Below are 18641 nucleotides of genomic sequence, written 5' to 3'. Positions count from 1 at the left end.
TCAGAAGACACTGCTGATTGATGAGATCAATGTGAATAAATGTTACACACTCCATACAATAGGTTATTCTTGAACGCTAATAATTTTGACAATTTTGTGGCCTTTCTTTACTTTTGTTGCGCAGGTATTCGTGAAGAACACTGTAGGAGGTCTTGTTTTTATGTAAAGCAACGGAAGAAATGGCTTTTGGGGAAAAAATCTGGTTGAGGACTCGAAACCACTGTTTAATATTCTAAACCAATGACAGCAATAAAACAGCATATTAAGCATAACGATGCTCAATTAAATCTGAAGCGCTGAGATCAATAAATGACATTTATTGCAAAGATCATTGAGTCGTGATTTGAATTGGCAGAATTAATTCAAGATCAAGATGTACTTTCCAGGGAACGGGCAAATTGGTGCATTTCTGTGCGTGTCATGACAGTAAAAGGTCTGGTCGGAATATTTTGCATTAATAAACTATTCCGTTACAGTGGCTTGTTTAGACCTTATGCTCCCTCTCTGACAGGGAATATGATTGACAGAGAAATGGTGATATTTATATACACTTGTTTAGAAGACAATTTTTCTTCGCATTTAAGGTAAAAAAAAAAACGCATTGTTGCTCATTGACATTTTCACTCTTACAGACACCATGCAGTTTAGAAAAGGTATTGAAAGCTAAACCCCCTGCAAAACATTTCTAAAAGCTCCCTCAGTAGGCCATGGGTGATTTTTCATCAATTTCTTTATGAGCAATTTCATTCATACCCACTGTGGAGAATTTCCACTTGTGCTGTTTGTCCAATCTGTGATAACTGATCCAACTGTGATTAAAAAGGGATAGAGCCAGGAAGACACCACTTACAAGGAAAAGGCAAGCGGAGATATTGAAAAGGAGAAACGCAGGAGTTGAATGACAGTCTACGGGAAATAAGAATTTAAAAGTGTGAAATGTTCTTTTTACGATACAATAACCAGCAATTATAACTCACGCAGTTATTGTCGTTCAAGTCAACAAAGTCCTTGATATCGGTTTAATTATTGCCAAACAAAACAAAAATTAGGAATGTGAAACCTCTTCTTCAATTTTAAGTTGAATGCTGAAATAACATTGTATTGTGTGTTCGTCCCAGGGCTCCAGCCATTATCGCAGAAGGACCCTATGGAAAGCTGGGATCAGCGATAGCATAATCAGGATCACACGTGAAGGACACAGTGATGGCATAACGTGTGCCCCATGCCACCTTCTCTACGCGGTGAAGATTCTCTGAGCCTGAGGAAAAGAAAGACACTCGGCCTGCGAAGAAAAAAAATAAAAAAGAATGCGATAATCACAGATAGGAGAGTTTAAGATAATGCCATCTTTCAACTTAGAGCACTGAATCATAGCTTGTTTTTAGTTTATAATTAAATGTATATGATTTTTTTTTGCTATAAATGGTAAGCAACACAGAGAACCTATGCTTGTGATGCCCCTGGTCAGAAAGGTCTTCACACATTTAGAATGCAGCTCACTGGCCACACTTAAGCATCATCGACACCAATTAGAAAAGCGTGCGGCTGTTCAGGGAGAGCTGTACTGTCCAAATAGACACCTACATAACATGGTCTGTGGCACCAAAAGGAGACAGTTACAGAAGTAAGAAGATATTTATGTAAATTACCTCTTCTATGTTCTGCACAGCTTTGACCTTTGTAGTCTACTATTTAGCATAAAAAAAGATTTGGACTTTTTCTTTTTTTTCTTTTTTTTTTTTTATAAAAAAAAAAAAAAAACCTTTGGCAAAGTGGACATGCATTTACTTTATTGATTTATTGAGTTAAAGCTGTTACTATTTAACACTTCACAAATCCAAAGCCGTTTTGTAATATAAAATATCTATTTATGAACCTGGCTTGGAGTTTGATTGAATGGCACCAATAAGCCTCACCAAATGCCCATTTAAGAACAGAGAGCTATTTGTGTCTGAGAGGTTCTGATGATTTCAAAACATTATTGTTGCACAGAACTAATTACACGGTGGATAAAGAAGGGCGTGTAATGGCAGGATTCGCATTAACAGTGTTCTGTGCTGTGTGCAGTGCATTACTGATGCAAATCTTCAATGCAGTGGTTTATGAAGACTAGCCAGGGGGTTAGTGTGTTTGAGAAACTAAAATCACAATCATATTATTAAAGCTGTCATACTTATTATTGAGTCCATACAGTTATTAGTCTTTGATTGACATGTTCAATTGTGTTTCAATTAGGTTTTTTATTAAGACCTAACTGTAGAGTCAGTAGAAAAATAATATGAATTTTAGATGACTGTGTTTTATAACTTTGCTACAGAAAAGAACATTTATGCCCACTTTAAAAACACCTTGCATGATTTTACTTTTTACAATTGGACCATGTTTGACGGCATAATTAGCCTAGCGACAAGCTTAATTGCTTTACAAGACAAGCTTATTAAAGCCAGCAGCTTATACATGTTGATCATTAGACATCTTGTCGAGAATATTGCATAACAATTTAACACTTAATAAAGACAAGTAAGCCATTTTATTAACAGCCAATGAGACAGATGAGATGATGTAAATTATAGGCCGCTTTAGTTCTTCTCTATTCTGTGACCGCATGACTTGTGTATTAGGCTATTATATATATTCACAGCATTTATGCCAAGAATGGCAGGACACTATACTGTATATAGGTTGTGATTCCTCTACTTTGCAATCCAAATGCAAAGGAAATTGCCATTCTGCTGACACTTTAACTTCACCAGGATAAAACAATAACACCTGGCAACAACTGATAGAATAATATCCTCAGTGTGAACTGAACACAATAAATGGGGGAAAAAATAGCACACGATACACTTATGCATTGATAATATACATTCCGTCGAATCCAGAAAAAGGACACAATGTTTCTCAACCCTCCTCTGTCAGTTTCTATGCTATCCATCCATTTAGAAAAGCAATGAGCCAAAGGCGTACCCTCACAGTGCAATTCACTGCCACATTTGATTTGAGAAGTAACAGCCAGGAACGTACTTTTCACTTCCAATAAACACAGTGAGCGCTGAAAAAGAGAAGCTCTCCATAAGCATGAGGCCAGGGTTGTCCTCTGTGGCTGATGGCTGTGATTCATCAATCTGTGAAAGCAGCTGTTCTCCCCTTCCTATGCCACAACTCCACCGCCTATAGCCCCATAGCTCCTGTGAGGCCTTTTAGTTCTTTTCACAGTCCTTATATCCATTTCACATGACTTCGATCCATTTCATTCATTGACCTCTGAACCATATACCTGTGCTATCCGTAACCGCCCTCCACCCACCACCTTCCTGGGTCCCATTTTCCACTCGGTTTCTCTACTGGCTAATGCCTGTCATTGTACCCCACCTCTCCCTCTAAGGGAGGCTGATTATCAGTCACACCATTGCAGAGCTTACTGCCAGGGTAGTAATTACCTTAGTGAAGTTCATAGGTTCATTATCTGCCCATGATTGCTAATCAACACAAAATGACTCTCGGAACAGCCGTGCAGAAAACAGCAGCTCTTTCAGACCAAACCCTGAATAATGGGCGGATGAAAAGAACATGTCCAAAGTTCTCTCAAAAGTGCAACGTTGTGAAATATTACAGTGTATCTGCTTGTTGATTTTCATCTGTGTTTTTGTGCCTGGAAGTTACAGTTTCCAGATACTAGCCACTTGCAAGATCAACAGAAAGGTTTAGGCAAAAACATAGCAACTAATCGGTATTCCTCCATCCATGCAATTTTCCATGCGCTCAGAGAACACTGAGTGACACAACACCTCTCTTTATCTGGCTACGTGCAGAGCGAGATGTAGATCGTCTGCAAAAAGACAGCTTAGTCTCTACTACTCTACTACTTAGTGCTCTAGCACTCTAGCAGGCGAGTGGCAGCCATTATCCCATCAGATTATATAGATTATAATTATAAGAGAGAAAAAAAAAGCTTTTCATAGAATACATCAGGCTATAAGGCAGAAGCGTGCCTTTTTGCACTGGTCTACCTAATCAGCTGGCTATTTGTGGTTCATGTCAACATGCGAGTTTATTGAAAGGTTGCATGAAAGAAAAAGAACAACAGATGAGTCAGTAACAGGTTTGTTTCTACAACATTCAGTGCTCTACTGATTGATAAATAGAACAGCGAAAGCTCATGAGAAAACAGATTAACTGGTAAGCATGACTAATACTTTGTGTTTTAATGTGTGTATACGTGTGTAATTTAAAAGTACAAAAGCATTATGAGGACTGTGTTTGTTGTCCTTCCCCATATGTTATTTTAATCCACAAATATCGTCAGTCACCAACAATGGTTTATTTATTACTAGGAAAGACAGTATGTTCAGCAATATACCATACACACATTTCTAAATTAGTGTATAAAAAAAAAAAAGCGTATTCTCAATGAGAGCCAGGTATCTGTAAATAGTGTTTACTTTCTGAATACCACCACATTTATTTGCTAGCAAGAACAAGCGACAGATAGGCAACTGTTATGGGAAAAGGATGCAGTTAATGCAGTTCTCAAAGGACAGGAAGCTATTACTATTACCAAACTGAGGGCAAAATGCAGAGGCAGGAACATTTAGTTTGATTATTAATAAATCCATTAAAATTGACTTTCAGCATGACACCTGGCATAAAAGTTTAAAAACTTGATTTAATAAGATGTTTAGCTGTAATGCAAACTCTTAAATCTACTGTGTTAAAAAGGGCCATGCAAAGAAAAATGTAAATAAGCCATAAGAAACCTTCTCATAGTCAACCCAGTGTCAGTGGTAAACACTTAAATTACATGTTTCTTGGAAACAGGTCCATTATCCTGCATTACTGTCAGAATGCTAAGTACATATTCAACCAGTACATTATACTAAATTTGCTCTCATAATTAATTTTATTTTTAACAGGATTTTACACAGACACCTACATGATTTCTAAAATGAATTCAACAACTTGTACCTGTGCGGGGCTCCACCGTTCTGTTGCTGTTTGGGTCCATAAAGATGAATCGTCCGCCTCCAAAATCCACATCGTAATCTGTCAGGTAGAGTAATGAGGTGTAGTCAAAGGACCCATATGTCACCTGTAGAAATTACAAATTTACCAATTCAGTTTATTGTCCAGACGCATTCTAAGACAAGTTTTTTTTTTTCTTATATATATATTTTCCCTGAAAATATTTCCCAGCTTCATTTAGTAATTACCCAGGATAATTTGCACCATAAAACATGTTCTCCTTAATCTAATTAAAAAAATAAAAGTTCAAATTTTCCTTATCACACACTGACAGCCCTCTGCTCATCTGTGTCCTTGAGATTTTATAGGACGAGTACATCCACTGTATCCAAACCCAAATACCTTCAGCTTTAACTTCACTGGGAACTTTGTAAGGATAAGTTCAGTTCTGCTTTGGCCCTTTTCCAGGACATATTCAAGAAAACAGCAATAGTGGAAATATAAAATCATACTTCAGAGTTAAAAAGGTCTTCTCTAACCTTAAAGAAGCAAATGGTGGCAGTATAAAAAATTGTGTTATACGCTGGGACCATTTCATAATGTGAATATCAGAGTGATTTGATCATTTCTATGTAAATGGAGGTGGTCTGGGGGCAATTATAAATTGTGTGGCAGGGAATGATAGATGGTGGGAGCATAAACTGAATATAGTTTATGCAGCATAACTACACTGTGGCTTCAAATAATGAAGAGACAAAAAGGATTAAAAAAATATTACATTAAAAAATTTTTTAAAAAATGACAAAACATACAAAATATATTATATAAACTCAGACTGTACATGTAGAAACACTGTAAATGTATATTGTAAATGTATAATAATTCATTCATTTATTTTTCCTCAAACACAGAACTCAAAGGTACTTGTAATCACAGCAATGACATTTTAGTAATCTCAACAAAAGAACAAATAAATACACAGACTGGTTTAAAAGCCTATTTATTACTGATTAGATTAAGGGTTTGACAAAGGTGATCTTATCCCTCATCAGCATGCTAGGAAGCATCATTGTTGAAGAACACATCTGCTCACCACATTCATTAGCAAGATTTTTTTTGTGTGTGTGTGCGTGTGTGTGTGTGTGTGTGTGTGTGTGTGTGTGTGTGTGTGTGTGTGTGTGTGTGTGTGTGTGTGTGTGTGTGTGTAAACACTGACTGTGGTGAGCTCTGCCTACAATCATATATCCTGACTGAATATCCAGAAATCATATATTCCTGACTGGAATGCATCTTTAAAAATATCAGGAGATTCAATTATGCTGACTTTAATAAACAGATGGGATTTCTTTTTTCTCCCATGTGGCTCATCAGCTGCTCTGATTATCTCAAGGGAGGATGCTTTTGAAGCCAAGAGTCGAGAAATCCCCTCCTCCCTAATTAGAGTGGGAGAGAGCAAATTGGTTATTCATTGAAAGACACTCTGTCTTCATTCCTAAGCTCCACAAATAAACCAAATATCAGAAGATAATTGAAGGGAATATTAAAAAGCATTAAATGCAGTATGTTGCAATGATTAATGCTCTGGGTTACTGATCAGAAGCTAATCACCACTGTTGGGCCCTGGAGCAAGACTCTTAACCCCTTTCTGCTCCAGCAGTGGTACAAAAACCGATCCTGTGCTCTGAGGACTTCCTGGGATAGACGGTGCATTCAGAAAGTATTTAGACCTCCTTTACTAATTGTTTTATTTTGTAATATTGCAGCCTGATACAATAATCATTCAAATTTTTTTTTTCATTAATCTACACTCCTTACACCATAATGACAAAATTCTAGAACTGTTCGTAAATGCATGAAAAGAGAAAATCTACTTAGAAAAAATTTACTTAAATATTCAGACCTCAACACTTGAAAATTAGCCTCCCAATTCTCTTGATTGCTGCTGAGATGTTTCTATACCTTGACTGAAGTCTAACTGTGGAAAATGATTGGACATGATTTGGAATGGCACACACTTCTCTATAGCTCACAGCTGACAATTAAAGGAACTGTGTGCAAAACTCAGAGACGGGACTGTTGCAAGGCACAGATCTTGGAAAGGCTACGAAAAAAAATTACTCCTGTACTGAAGATTCCCAAGAGCACAGTGCCCTCCATAATTCTCAAAAGAAAAAAGGGTGAAACAACTAGGACTTTTTGATGGGATGGTCGCCTGGCAATCTGAGCAATCCGAGAGAAGGGCCATAGTCAGAGATGTGACCAAAAACCTGATAGTCACTCTGACTGAGCTCCAGAGGTCTTATGTGGAGATAAGACAAAGTTTCATACAACCATTACTGAACACCTTCACTGATCTGGGGTTGATGTCGGAGTTGCTACACGGAAGCCTCTGCTCAGGCAAAACCCGTGGAAGCCCCCGCTTGGAGTTTGCAAAAAGCACCTGGAGGACTCTCAGACAGTGAGGAACAAGATTCTCTGATCTGATGAAATCAAGATTGAACTGTTTGGCCTTAATTCTAAACTTTATGTTTGGGAGAAACCAGGCACCATCCAATCAGTGATGCATGGTGGTGGCATCATCATGCTGCCAGGGTGTTTTCAGCAGCAGAGACTGGGAGACTGGTCAGGGTTGATAAAAAGCTAATAAAAACCTGTTTCACAACACTCAGGACCTCAGACTGGGTCAAAGGTTCACCTTCCAACATGACAATGACCCTAAGCACACAGCCAGAACAACACTGGATTGGCTTAAGGACAACTCTGTGAATGTCCTAGAGTGGCCCAGCCAGAGCCCTGACCTAAAACCCATTAAACATCTCTGGAGCGACCTGAAAGTGGCTGTCCACCAACAGATCCCCATTCAACCTGACCTAGCTTGAGAGGATTTGCCATGAAGAATGGGAGAAAAAGACCCAATCCCGGTCTGCAAAGCATTATAGCTAAAAAAGACTCAAGACTGTAATTGCTGCTAAGTAAAAGATCTGAATACTTATATGTTATATTTCAGTTTTTTATTTGTATATTTTTTTTATTACGAACATTTATAGAATTTGTTTTCATTTTGTCATCATTTAGTACTGAGATTAGATTAAGGATTGTGTATAAAACTGAAGAAAGTGAATGGGGTCAGAATACTTTCTGAACGCACTGCATGACACTGCATGAGCAAGAATTTCACTGCACTGTAATGTATATGTGCCATCTAAAGGCTCCTTCTAATTCTCCTTCCACCTTATATTTTATATTTACAGTAAGATATTAAAAAGCAATAGATTTAGTTATAGATTATATGATGAAATTGTTCTCGATTATACCCTGCACATGCTCTAAAACACCCATGCTGACTACAGAAGGACTGTTCACCCATTTAAACCTTTAAGGCCTCAATGTAGTTGAAGGGACTTTGGATTCTAACCAAGCAGATCTTTTGTCCCAAATAAACTGAATGATTTGACACCCCTCAGTCAGGTTACCTGTGCTTATATGTTTTGGCACCTGGAATGAGTCACCCATTCTAACAGATCTATCATTTGAGGAAACACTTGGGTCTATAGTAGTTATTGACTGGGTTGCTAACTTAGAAATACAAAATGTACTTGAGATTAACCTTATCTCAGAATAAACAAATAAATGTATACACTTGCCAAAATTTGAACGAATAAGCAACATTTCAAACCTTTGAAAATCACTTATTGAAACATGAGCTGAATAGCAAAAATTGAGCTCAAAAGTGCAACAGAGCTCCAATCCTGAAAATTACTGGAAAGCTCCTTTTAACCATTATAGCGTTGCCTTGGAACATATAATGCGAGTTATTTGATGCAATCTAGAGCTATCACGCGTCACAGGCACAGATCTAGCACAGGTCAGCTTTCCAAGAAGGAATGCAATAACTTGAGCATTGTGCTCTTTATATATTTAACTCTGTGAAGTGTGCATACTAGGACCTCTGGTGTTTAAACACTGTATCTGCATTACACGCATAATTCTATTCATTTCCATTGGGTAAATCACACATTTTTGTCAAAACGTATCATGACGACGTGTCACCTTGTCAATATGTGGGTGCCAGTACTCATCATGAGTGGTCTTAGCACTGGTGCTGTTGATGCGGGAGAAGAAGGTGGGCTTGGTGAGGTACAGCTTACTGGGGTCCAGTCCAAATGTTTCGGCAATCGCTCTCTGTATCCTACCACGAACTTCCCTGATATGGAATATGAGACATTCATGAGGAATGAAAGTGTTTCGTGAAAATTATGTCATTTAGCAGCGCATGGATTTTGTGTGCTGGTTTTCATAATTACAGGGTAAAAAACAGACAAATACTGAAATGGCATTGCATTTTCCATCCTACAAACCATAAAAGTAAATATTCTATAATTACTTTTATTCGCTTCCCTTCTCTGAAAAACCACATCCAACTTTTTTCATATCTTCTCAGAGTCTAGTCCCATAACCCACTCACCCACAGATTCTCCCTGACATTTATTATATGCCAGATTGCTTTGGCAATCTGTACCCATTGCCCTATTGTTTTATGAAGTATTATCTGCCAGATGTTGCTCACTGCCTTCATCAGACTGAGATATACAAAAGTGTAACGTCTCTTCAATATGTTTACCTGCAAATTTTGCCTCATGTTTTGAATTATTGGCATGCTGTTGGAATACACGGATGCACCATTTCAGCATCTTTTAGGATGGATTCTATAAATGTCAGCACAATACCTCGAAAACACAATGAATGAATCAAATATGAAAAAACATGTGAGGTTATACCTGTAGAGTTCAAAATCCTCTTCAGTAAATATGTGTCTTATTTGATTACTAAAATACCTGGAGAAAAGAAAAAAAAATTAAATGCACTGATCCTGAACAATCCTGGTATTGAATTACTGACACATTTAACATTAAGACTCGGTACACACACACTGTAGCATCATGGACTCAACACAACATGACACATGGTAAAGTGAACAGTGTGTAACTCTTTTTATAAAAAAAAAAAACAAAAAAAAATAAAAAAGAAGACTTTCCAGGGGGAAAATCCAGGTGATAAGAATAAAGGCAAACAGTTTGAAAAATAAAAGTCTTGCTCAATTTTCCTATAAAAAAGGTAGTTATTATACAGACTTTGATGTGCAGATGAAAGGCACAGTCAGACACGCTGTGTTAGCTTTGAGATGTTATAAACCAGCTGAACAGAGGTGAGTCATGTGCACAATTTTATGTTTCTGTCTTGTGGTGTTTGCCCAACCTATTTAATCACCTGTAGATATTGACAAACTTTTTCCCCATTGACAAAGCTCCAGAGTGCAGATCCAGAATGGATGCCTATACAGAGAGAGAGAGAGAGAGAGAGAGAGAGAGAGAGAGAGAGAGAGAGAGAGAGAGAGAGAGAGAGAGAGAGAGAGAGAGAGAGAGAGAGAGAGAGAGAGAGAGAGAGAGAGAGAGAGAGAGAATATCAAATAATTGGAAATCAGGTTTTATATATATATAAAACCATTGCCTGTGTTGGAAAACACAGAAAAGCAAAAGCCTCCCCACAGAGTTAATGAATTCTCCAAATGAGATAAAAAGGCAAGCTATTTGCTACAGGTGCTTCCAGTGTTTACATTCTCTCTGCACTTTAGTATGATTAAATCTGCTGCAATGACTCAGGCAGATGTATGGCAGCTCAGCACAACACATTTATAGCTCCCTATGAGTCTGGCTTGATCCCAAACGCACAACGCTGCTCCACCCTCAGCTCCACACAGTCACACTTCATTAAAAGATGCCTTGCATGAACAGGCAGTGAGGCTGGCGTAGTGTCTTGAACTGTAAGCCTCCTGGAAAGCTGACAGGATTTTGTGCAGCCTGAAAAGCGTTCCAAACACAGTAAAAGTAATATATCTGAAAGGTGCCCTGAAAGAAATAAAATTTCATTGAACTGCGGAATTATTATTCCTCCACTGCCCTCTCTTTTTTGTACAGCACTAATCTCAAAGGCAGGATAAATAGATCAGTGGATTTAATAGCGTTGCTTTAGCAGCCAGAAAGATCAGTGCTTGAGGCATTTATTATTGTGATTTTAAATCAGGAACCCCCAAAACTCTTGGTGTGTTGAATCTTGAAGTGAGATTTCCATGCTGCACAAATAAACATATCGCAACATTTTTTATTTCAGTGTGTTTCTTTTATTGTTTGTTCAATTATTTAATTTATTCCCTTTCACCTTACAGTCAGTAATAAAACTGCAGTGTCCCAAAAGTCTTTATTTACAAAACAAGAGGAACTGGAATATACAGTACCAGTCTAAATGGGCACATCATCTCCTTCAGTGTCTTTTTCTTTATTTGTATTATTTCCAACATTATTCATTAATACTGAAGACATCTAGCCTATGTAAGAATATGTATGGAGTTAAGTAAAAAAAAAAAAAAAAAAGTGTTAACCCAGAACATGTTTTATATTTTCGACTGTCCAAAGTAGCTTCATTTAGCTTTAATGTCAACATGGCATTCTCTCATCAGATTCACGAGGTAGTCACCTGTTTTTAAATCACATATGTGCCTTATCAAGACTTTTGTGACATTTTTTGCTTTCAAGCAGTTGTCTTGTGCTAAAGAAAAGGGTGAGAAAAGCATCAATAGCCCTATTAGTGCTACTATAACTCTGTACAAATGTTTATTATGACAAGAAATTCAAGTCAATCAATCAGAAAAATCTCAAGAAATTTTAGTTTTCCCCATGTGCAGTCTTCAAAATCATCAAATGCTGATAAAACGGGCTCTCATGAGGACTGTTCTAGGAAAAGAAAGACCAAGAGCTACATCTGCTGCAGAGGATTAGCTTATTAGAATTACCAGCCTCAAAAAAACTAAATTTATATAAATGCTTCTCGGTGTGCAAAAGCCAGACATATTTCAACATCCACTGTTTAGAGGTGCCACAAACAAACCATTAGTTTGGAAAAAAATAACAAACAGAGGAGACTTGCTTGGGCAAAGAAACATAAGGAATGGACATTAGATATGTGGAAAACTGCCCTTTGGTCTGATGAGCCCAGATCTGAGATTTTTGGTTGACTGCCGTGTCTCTTACCAGACGTACAGAGAGTGAACAAATGGTTCCTAAATGTGTGGTTCCCACTGTGAAGCATGGAGGAGGAGGTATAATGATGTGAGGCTGTTTTGCTGGTGGCACTTTGGTGATTGAGTCAAAATTGAAGGCAAACTTAAACAGCATGGCTACCGCAGCATTTTGCAGCGACTTGCAATCCCATCTGGTTTGCAAGTGAATTCACAATTTGTTTTTACAACAGGACATTGACCACAAACACACCTCTAGGTTATGTAAGAGCTATTTGTCAAAGAAAGAGAGTGATGGAGTGCTGCATCAGATGACCTGACCTCCACAATCCCCTGATCTAGATCCAGTTGAGATGGTTTGGGATGAATTGTACTGGAGAGAGAAGGAAAAGCAGCCAACAAGCACTCAACACCTCTGAAAACTCTGCAAGATTGTTGAAAAACCCTTCCAGGTGACTACCTCATGAGGCTCACTGAGAAAATACCAAAAGTGCTCAAAGCAAAATGTGTCTAGTTTGGAGAAAGAATAATAGAAAGCATGTTCTGGGTTATTTAGCACATTTTAGTTACTGCATAATTCCATACAGGGTCTTTCCTAGTTTGAATGTCTTTAGTGTTAATAACAAAATTTACAAGAAATGAGAAGGTGTGTCAAAACATTTGACTGGTACAGTATAACTAAATATGAAAATTCTGAAAGACATTTAGGTAAAAAGTGATAATTTTCCCTGTACATGGAGACTTTAAGGACACTGTGTACACACCAGCATGGGGATGAAAACAAACTCTGTTAATTACTAAGCAGTGACGCTGAACATCACTGTATTTCTAAATGAGAAAATAGAAATGTTTTGCAAGGCTGCATGTCAAACATTTATATATGCAGCAACAGACTGAGCATTACATATATAAAATATATATTAAGCATAAATATGGAAAAGATTCAAGTTGGTTCTGACACAAGTCTGACACAAGTTGGTTCTGACACCAACCGGCATTTTACTGGCATCTAAACCTGCATCAGGGCTTGAGGTGTAACACTTGAATCGAGTAGTTTTTTAAAAGCATTTTTTTTTTTTTTTACATATTTGAGATATTTAAAAAAAATAATAAAAAAAAAAAATAAAAAAAAATTAATATATAGCAAAGTAACTAGATTTAATTGTAATTTGAAATTTATGATTTACTGAATCACTTCCTAAAAAATCTAATGTTAGAAAGGTTTGTGGACACCTGACTATAAGTTCGGTTTGTGGCTCATTTCACATTTAATTCCCATTTGCTGCTATAATAATCTCTAATCTTCTAGGAAGATTTTCCACTAGAGTTTGGAGTGTGCTTTTGGAGATTTGTGCTCATTCAGCTTCAGGCATTAGTAAAGTCAGGTACTGGTGTGGGGTGAGGAGACCTGGGGTGCAGAAGGTGTTTCAATTAATTCCAAAGGTGTTCAATAAGGTTCAAGTTAAAGCTCCATAGCAGGAAACTCAAAATCTTCCACTCCATGTAAACTATATTTTCATGAAGCTTATTTTCTACACAGGGACATTGTCATTGTTGGAACAGGTTGGGTCTACTAGTTCATGTGAAGGGAAAACTTTATGTTACTACATCCCAAGACATTCTAAACAATTGTGTACCTCTAAATTTATGGTAACGGTTTGGTTATGAATCGCATATGGCTGGAAAATTCAGGTGTCCCAATACTTGTCCATATAGTGTATTTTTGTCCTCATGACATAAAACGTATTAAAGTGTTTTTTTCAATGTTCTTTACAAAAACAGGGCAATTTACTAGTATCTATTTAGGATGTTACTAACAAGCCTAACATCAGATTAAAAGCATGTTAAAATGAATGGTCTAGTAGTATACTGCCCCCTTGTGTAATTTACGGGGAAGTGCACAGACGAGCAATTTGCCCCCTGTTCCAGTCCTTATACTTGGCTAATTTGTATCACATGTTTAAGAAACTTGTCAGAGAAACGTTTACTCACACCTCCATCTGAGCCACCGAGCTCCAAGCCCCTTTCTGCTATCCTGTGGAATCCGAGAGTGCATTTTATTACAAATGTCTGTGCAGGTCACTTGGATGTGTTTCAGAGTGAGTGCGTGTTTTACCTCTTTAGTATCTGTGCTTCGGCTGTGGTTACAACACTGTCTGTAACCGCTCGGCCACATTTCGTAGGGGTGCAGCCTGAGGAAAAAACATCTTCCGCACATTAACAGATACAGATTGTGTCATTAACAAAATCTTAAACGTCAAATTAACATCCCTAACATATTCCATGTGTTTCCTTAATACAGGTTCTGGCCTGCAAGGCTGTTTGCTCCTTCCAGCTCATATGCACATGCTGATTTACAGCGTGTGAAAGATGCAGAGGGCTGAACTGGGCCGGGAAACACTTACTGCCGGCTCTTCCTTTGTTCGGGGTGCGAGAAGCTTTTTGATGCCTGTGTGAGAGACTCTGGAATGACTTCCATATGGAGCATTCAAAACTCAGTGAAGGCTGTCACTCATAACTAAAATGGCTCACCTCATATCTATAAACCATGATCATATGCATGCAAAACATTTGGCTTTATTGGGGCAGAAGAAAGCTTTTTAAAATGTATTTATATTCAGAACCAGGTAAAAGGAGTTCTATAACCCGGATTCCAGAAAAGTTGGGACGTTTTTTATTTATTTAAATACAATAAAAAAATTTAAGATTTTTAAATTACATGAGCCGATAATTTATTCACAATTGAACATAGAGAATATTATAAATGTTTAAACTGAGAAATTTCATTTTATTCAAATTTTTTTAAAAATCCCAACATTTCTGGAATTCGGGTTGTAATATTAACCTGCTCACAGTGAAGCTAATAGAGTTTTGCAAACCTTAATTGCAATTTCACAAACTATAGTCAACAGTATCACTGCTGACTGCTCATTCAAATCGTATTTAAATAGTGCAAAGCTTCACAGACGTATCGCTTAAATCTTTTGTCTTTAGGAGCCATCAGACGTAGATTTTTTTTTTTTTAAGCGTAGAGTGGTTATGATCTTGACATTTTTTTAATTGTTAAATCCATGATGTTACACTACATTAATCTGTACATTAACTGATATTATACAATAATACAATAATAAGTACAATAATATAACTAGTAGTTTTAAACACACACACACACACACAGCAGCTTACATGGAACACACAGAATATGCCTGAATATGTTCTGTTTTGCATGTTTGTGAATGTAAATGCCACTTAATGTAAATTTGTAAATTCTCATTTTAAATTCTTCAATGTAATTGTAGTTTTATAACTGATATTGTAAATCAAGTGTTCTTTTTATTATATCTTTTTTTATTGAAATTTTAATTATTTTTCATCTATTTACATCATATTATTCTATATATTTCCCTTCTATTTTTGTCATAGACCACTCAATAAAGGTACTTCAGAAAACCCTGTACAGTTTATTGTTGTGTGTGCAACAAATCTGAATTACACATACTATACTGCTGACCTTTCTGTTGTTGCTTGTATGGACATAACGCACACTCCTATTCACACGCATTCAAATTCACAGCTTTTGGAACATGTGAAGCAATACACACACACACACACACACACACACACACACACACACACACACACACACACACACACACACACACACACAGAGTAATCCAAACTCAAGACCCTGGAGCTGTGAGACTGCAACACTACACCCTGTACGGGCAAATGCTCTCATACTGTGCTCTTGACATGGGCAAAAATCCCTCTGTGCAACAGAACATGAATTTGAAAAAGAACCAAAGGTAAAAGTACAAGCACTCAAGAAATGTAATTCATTTATTAAAGAAGAACTGAATGTATAGTATGAGAAATCCTGGACAATCCCTACTGCACAGTTTTATTGCAACACGATCGGTTCTGATGCAAAATTTCTGAGCAACTACACAGACGATGTTACAATATCATTATGTGACCATTTTTTCCCCAAATACAACTTCACCTATATAAATGCATATGATTTCACCCCTTACTGTGTTATTTTCCTCCCTTGTTTCATTGCATGCCTGCAAACCTGAAATGTTTCAGCTGAATTTAATTGATGGCCACTTTAAATACTCCTGAATTTATAATGAAATGCTGCCTAAGTATCTTTGAGTCGATCCTTTTGGAGCGATGATTAGAAAAAATGGACATTGCAAAATCACCTGACCTTTGAAATAATCCTAAAAAAAAAATCTAATTAAAAAAATTTTGAAATCTGCTTTTGTATAGTCGCTCTTGTCCTTCCAGTGAACTCAAATCAGCTCCTTCTCTCTCCACTCCTGCACTCTAGTTGCTGATCATGATTGGGTGTCTGAATATTTGCCCTTCCTTATCAACAGGGGAGCACTCAATTACCTCAGAATACACAATCTGGCTATTCTAATCAAATTTCCATGCGCCAAATGAACCGAATGAATCTGTACAATGATTAATATGAGCAGATCTGGGTCGAGATGTACAAATCCATTCAGAGGACTGTTTCTAATCTTAAACGGCAATTAATGAATCGAAATCAAAAAATTGACTTCTGTGATTAAATTACATTAGTAAAGGTACTTCAGGATTAAGAATATTCATAAACAGGCAGGAGTTTAGCGTTCTCTTGTGTCACACTGTAAATAACAGTGTAAAACTGCAGCACTCCTCAGAATAATCAGATTTTTACTCAGAGTTTAATCAGTAACCAAAGCAAAACTATTGGCTCTTCTCCTTCCGGACTTGTCGTACTGGATGTATGTAATGTAACGTTTTATATTAACGCTGGTAAACACATTCCCGTATGATATATAACACCATTGTGAACATTGTGTAAATGTCTCTAAACTGCTCAGAGGAATTAATTACACACTCACCACCCACTTTAATAGGAACACCTGTATTTATGCAGTTATCTACACAGCACATCATGTGGCAGATGAATTTATTTCTGCTCCCTCTATGCGCTCGTTTTCAGGCCCTTGATGAGCTGCATGAGGTGCGTCTTATAAAAAAATAATGATTTCTATCAAAAAATAAATAAATAAATAAAAAATCTAAAGATATTTTTGGAATGGTCAGTACCTGAAGACATGTACTAGTTTTTTTTTGTTTGTTTCACATTAAACATTCGAGTCATTATCATGATTTTGTCTTACAGGTGGACTTTAGAAATAAACACGACATCGGTTACATTTTCATACACATCATTTCTCATTCAGACCATTAAAAGCGTAATATTTTGCTCTTAACACGTTTTTTTACCCAGGAGTGTAGATCATGTTTGTTAGAAAAGCACTTGAGCTAAATTTGGCAAGAAAACAATTCAGAAAAGGGATGGATTTATGGATACCTGGGAAGTGCTTGTATTTATGATAATCTTCTGAGCAGTGGACTGTGAACACTCTGGGCTGTGTGAGTATTTCCCCTTTGGAGACCAGAGTGTCTGTGTTGTCATTAGACCACTTTGGATAGAGCCAGACCAGTATGCCAATAAGTGTGCCAATAAGAACCAGCAGGAGAGGAACGGAATATCGTCTGTGTGGTGCTGACTGCCTTTGTACGATCCCCCTGTCCCAAAAAAATAAAATAGATAGATGCATTTATTTGTCACATATACATTACAGCACAGTGAGATTCTTTTGAGATTATATCTTCGTATATCGCAGCACATTAGGAAGCCGGGGACAAAGCACAGGGTCAGACATGATATAACCCCTATAGCAGGGAGGGTTAAGGGCCTTCCTTAAGGGCCCAACAGTGTCAGCTTGGTAGTGCTGGGGCTTTAACCCTTTGATAAGTAACCCGGAACCTTTCTGTTTCTCTCTCTCTCTCTCTCTCACTCACTCACACACACACACACACCTGCCTCTGTTAGAGATGGAGAGCATGCAAACCCTTTGAAGTTTGTTTAAAATAAACAGTGCATTATAGTCTGCACTACACGGAGGCTGCAGTGTGCATGGATCCCATATGGGATTCAACCAAAACTACACCCGGGAGCTGCTGAGCTGCATGACGGGAAATAAATGTGTTACCTTTTAATTTTTTTCTCAATGCTACTTGTGTCTGCGGTTTTAACGTGTCCTCGGCGCTGAACCGCCATTTTATATTTCTACTGCTAAACTTCAGGACAGGAGACAGGAGGGAACAACACTTCTCCGCGCACAGCTTGAACGCAGAGCAGCAAGGGAAAGCTGGCGACCCTCAGCCCATTTCCGGTGCTGTTACATTTCAAAAATAAAAGTCTCAGGAAGCACGCAGTCTGTTCATCAGGTATCAGTATATAAAATATAGTATAAAAAAACATTACAATCGCGCAGCCATTATATTCACTAATCTCAGGTGATTATTAATTATTAATTATCTACAGTAAAATGAAAGTGAAAGCTCAAGGATTAAGGCTCTGGGTTAATGATTGGAAGGTTTAGGGTTCACAATTGGGCCCTTTAGTGAGGCCCTTAACCTTCCCTGCTCTAGGGGTCCTGTTTCATGTCTGACCCTGTGCTCTGACCCAGCTTCCTAATGTGCTATCTATCTTTCCCCCTTCAAAAAAATTGTCAACAGTGTCTTTGAAGCAGTAAGA

At 37.5% G+C, this 18641-nt stretch overlaps 1 protein-coding gene across 2 annotated transcripts; it reads right to left on the bottom strand.

The window, feature by feature from the left end:
• Positions 1-203: 203 nt before the first annotated feature.
• Positions 204-18286, bottom strand: ogfod3 (2-oxoglutarate and iron dependent oxygenase domain containing 3). 2 transcript variants are annotated; one of them, XM_083557714.1, is made up of 9 exons: positions 18094-18286; positions 17409-17626; positions 14151-14241; positions 14027-14069; positions 10231-10295; positions 9741-9797; positions 9013-9166; positions 4966-5089; positions 204-1282 (listed from the first exon to the last, which is right to left on the bottom strand). In XM_083557714.1, the coding sequence occupies exons 1-9, from the start codon at positions 18159-18161 to the stop codon at positions 1146-1148; spliced, it is 957 nt and encodes a 318-aa protein (XP_083413840.1). In that variant the 5' UTR covers positions 18162-18286; the 3' UTR covers positions 204-1145. The 2 variants fall into 2 exon arrangements, with proteins under 2 accessions (XP_083413840.1, XP_083413841.1); XM_083557715.1 differs by having other exon boundaries at positions 14151-14226.
• Between the last annotated feature and the right edge of the window lie 355 nt (positions 18287-18641).

The sequence above is a fragment of the Silurus aristotelis genome, assembly GCF_946808225.1.
Source record: "Silurus aristotelis genome assembly, chromosome: 12".
Lineage (NCBI taxonomy): Eukaryota > Metazoa > Chordata > Actinopteri > Siluriformes > Siluridae > Silurus > Silurus aristotelis.
The sequence above is the reverse complement of the archived record's forward strand: the minus strand, read 5'-3'. Positions and strand labels throughout refer to the sequence as shown.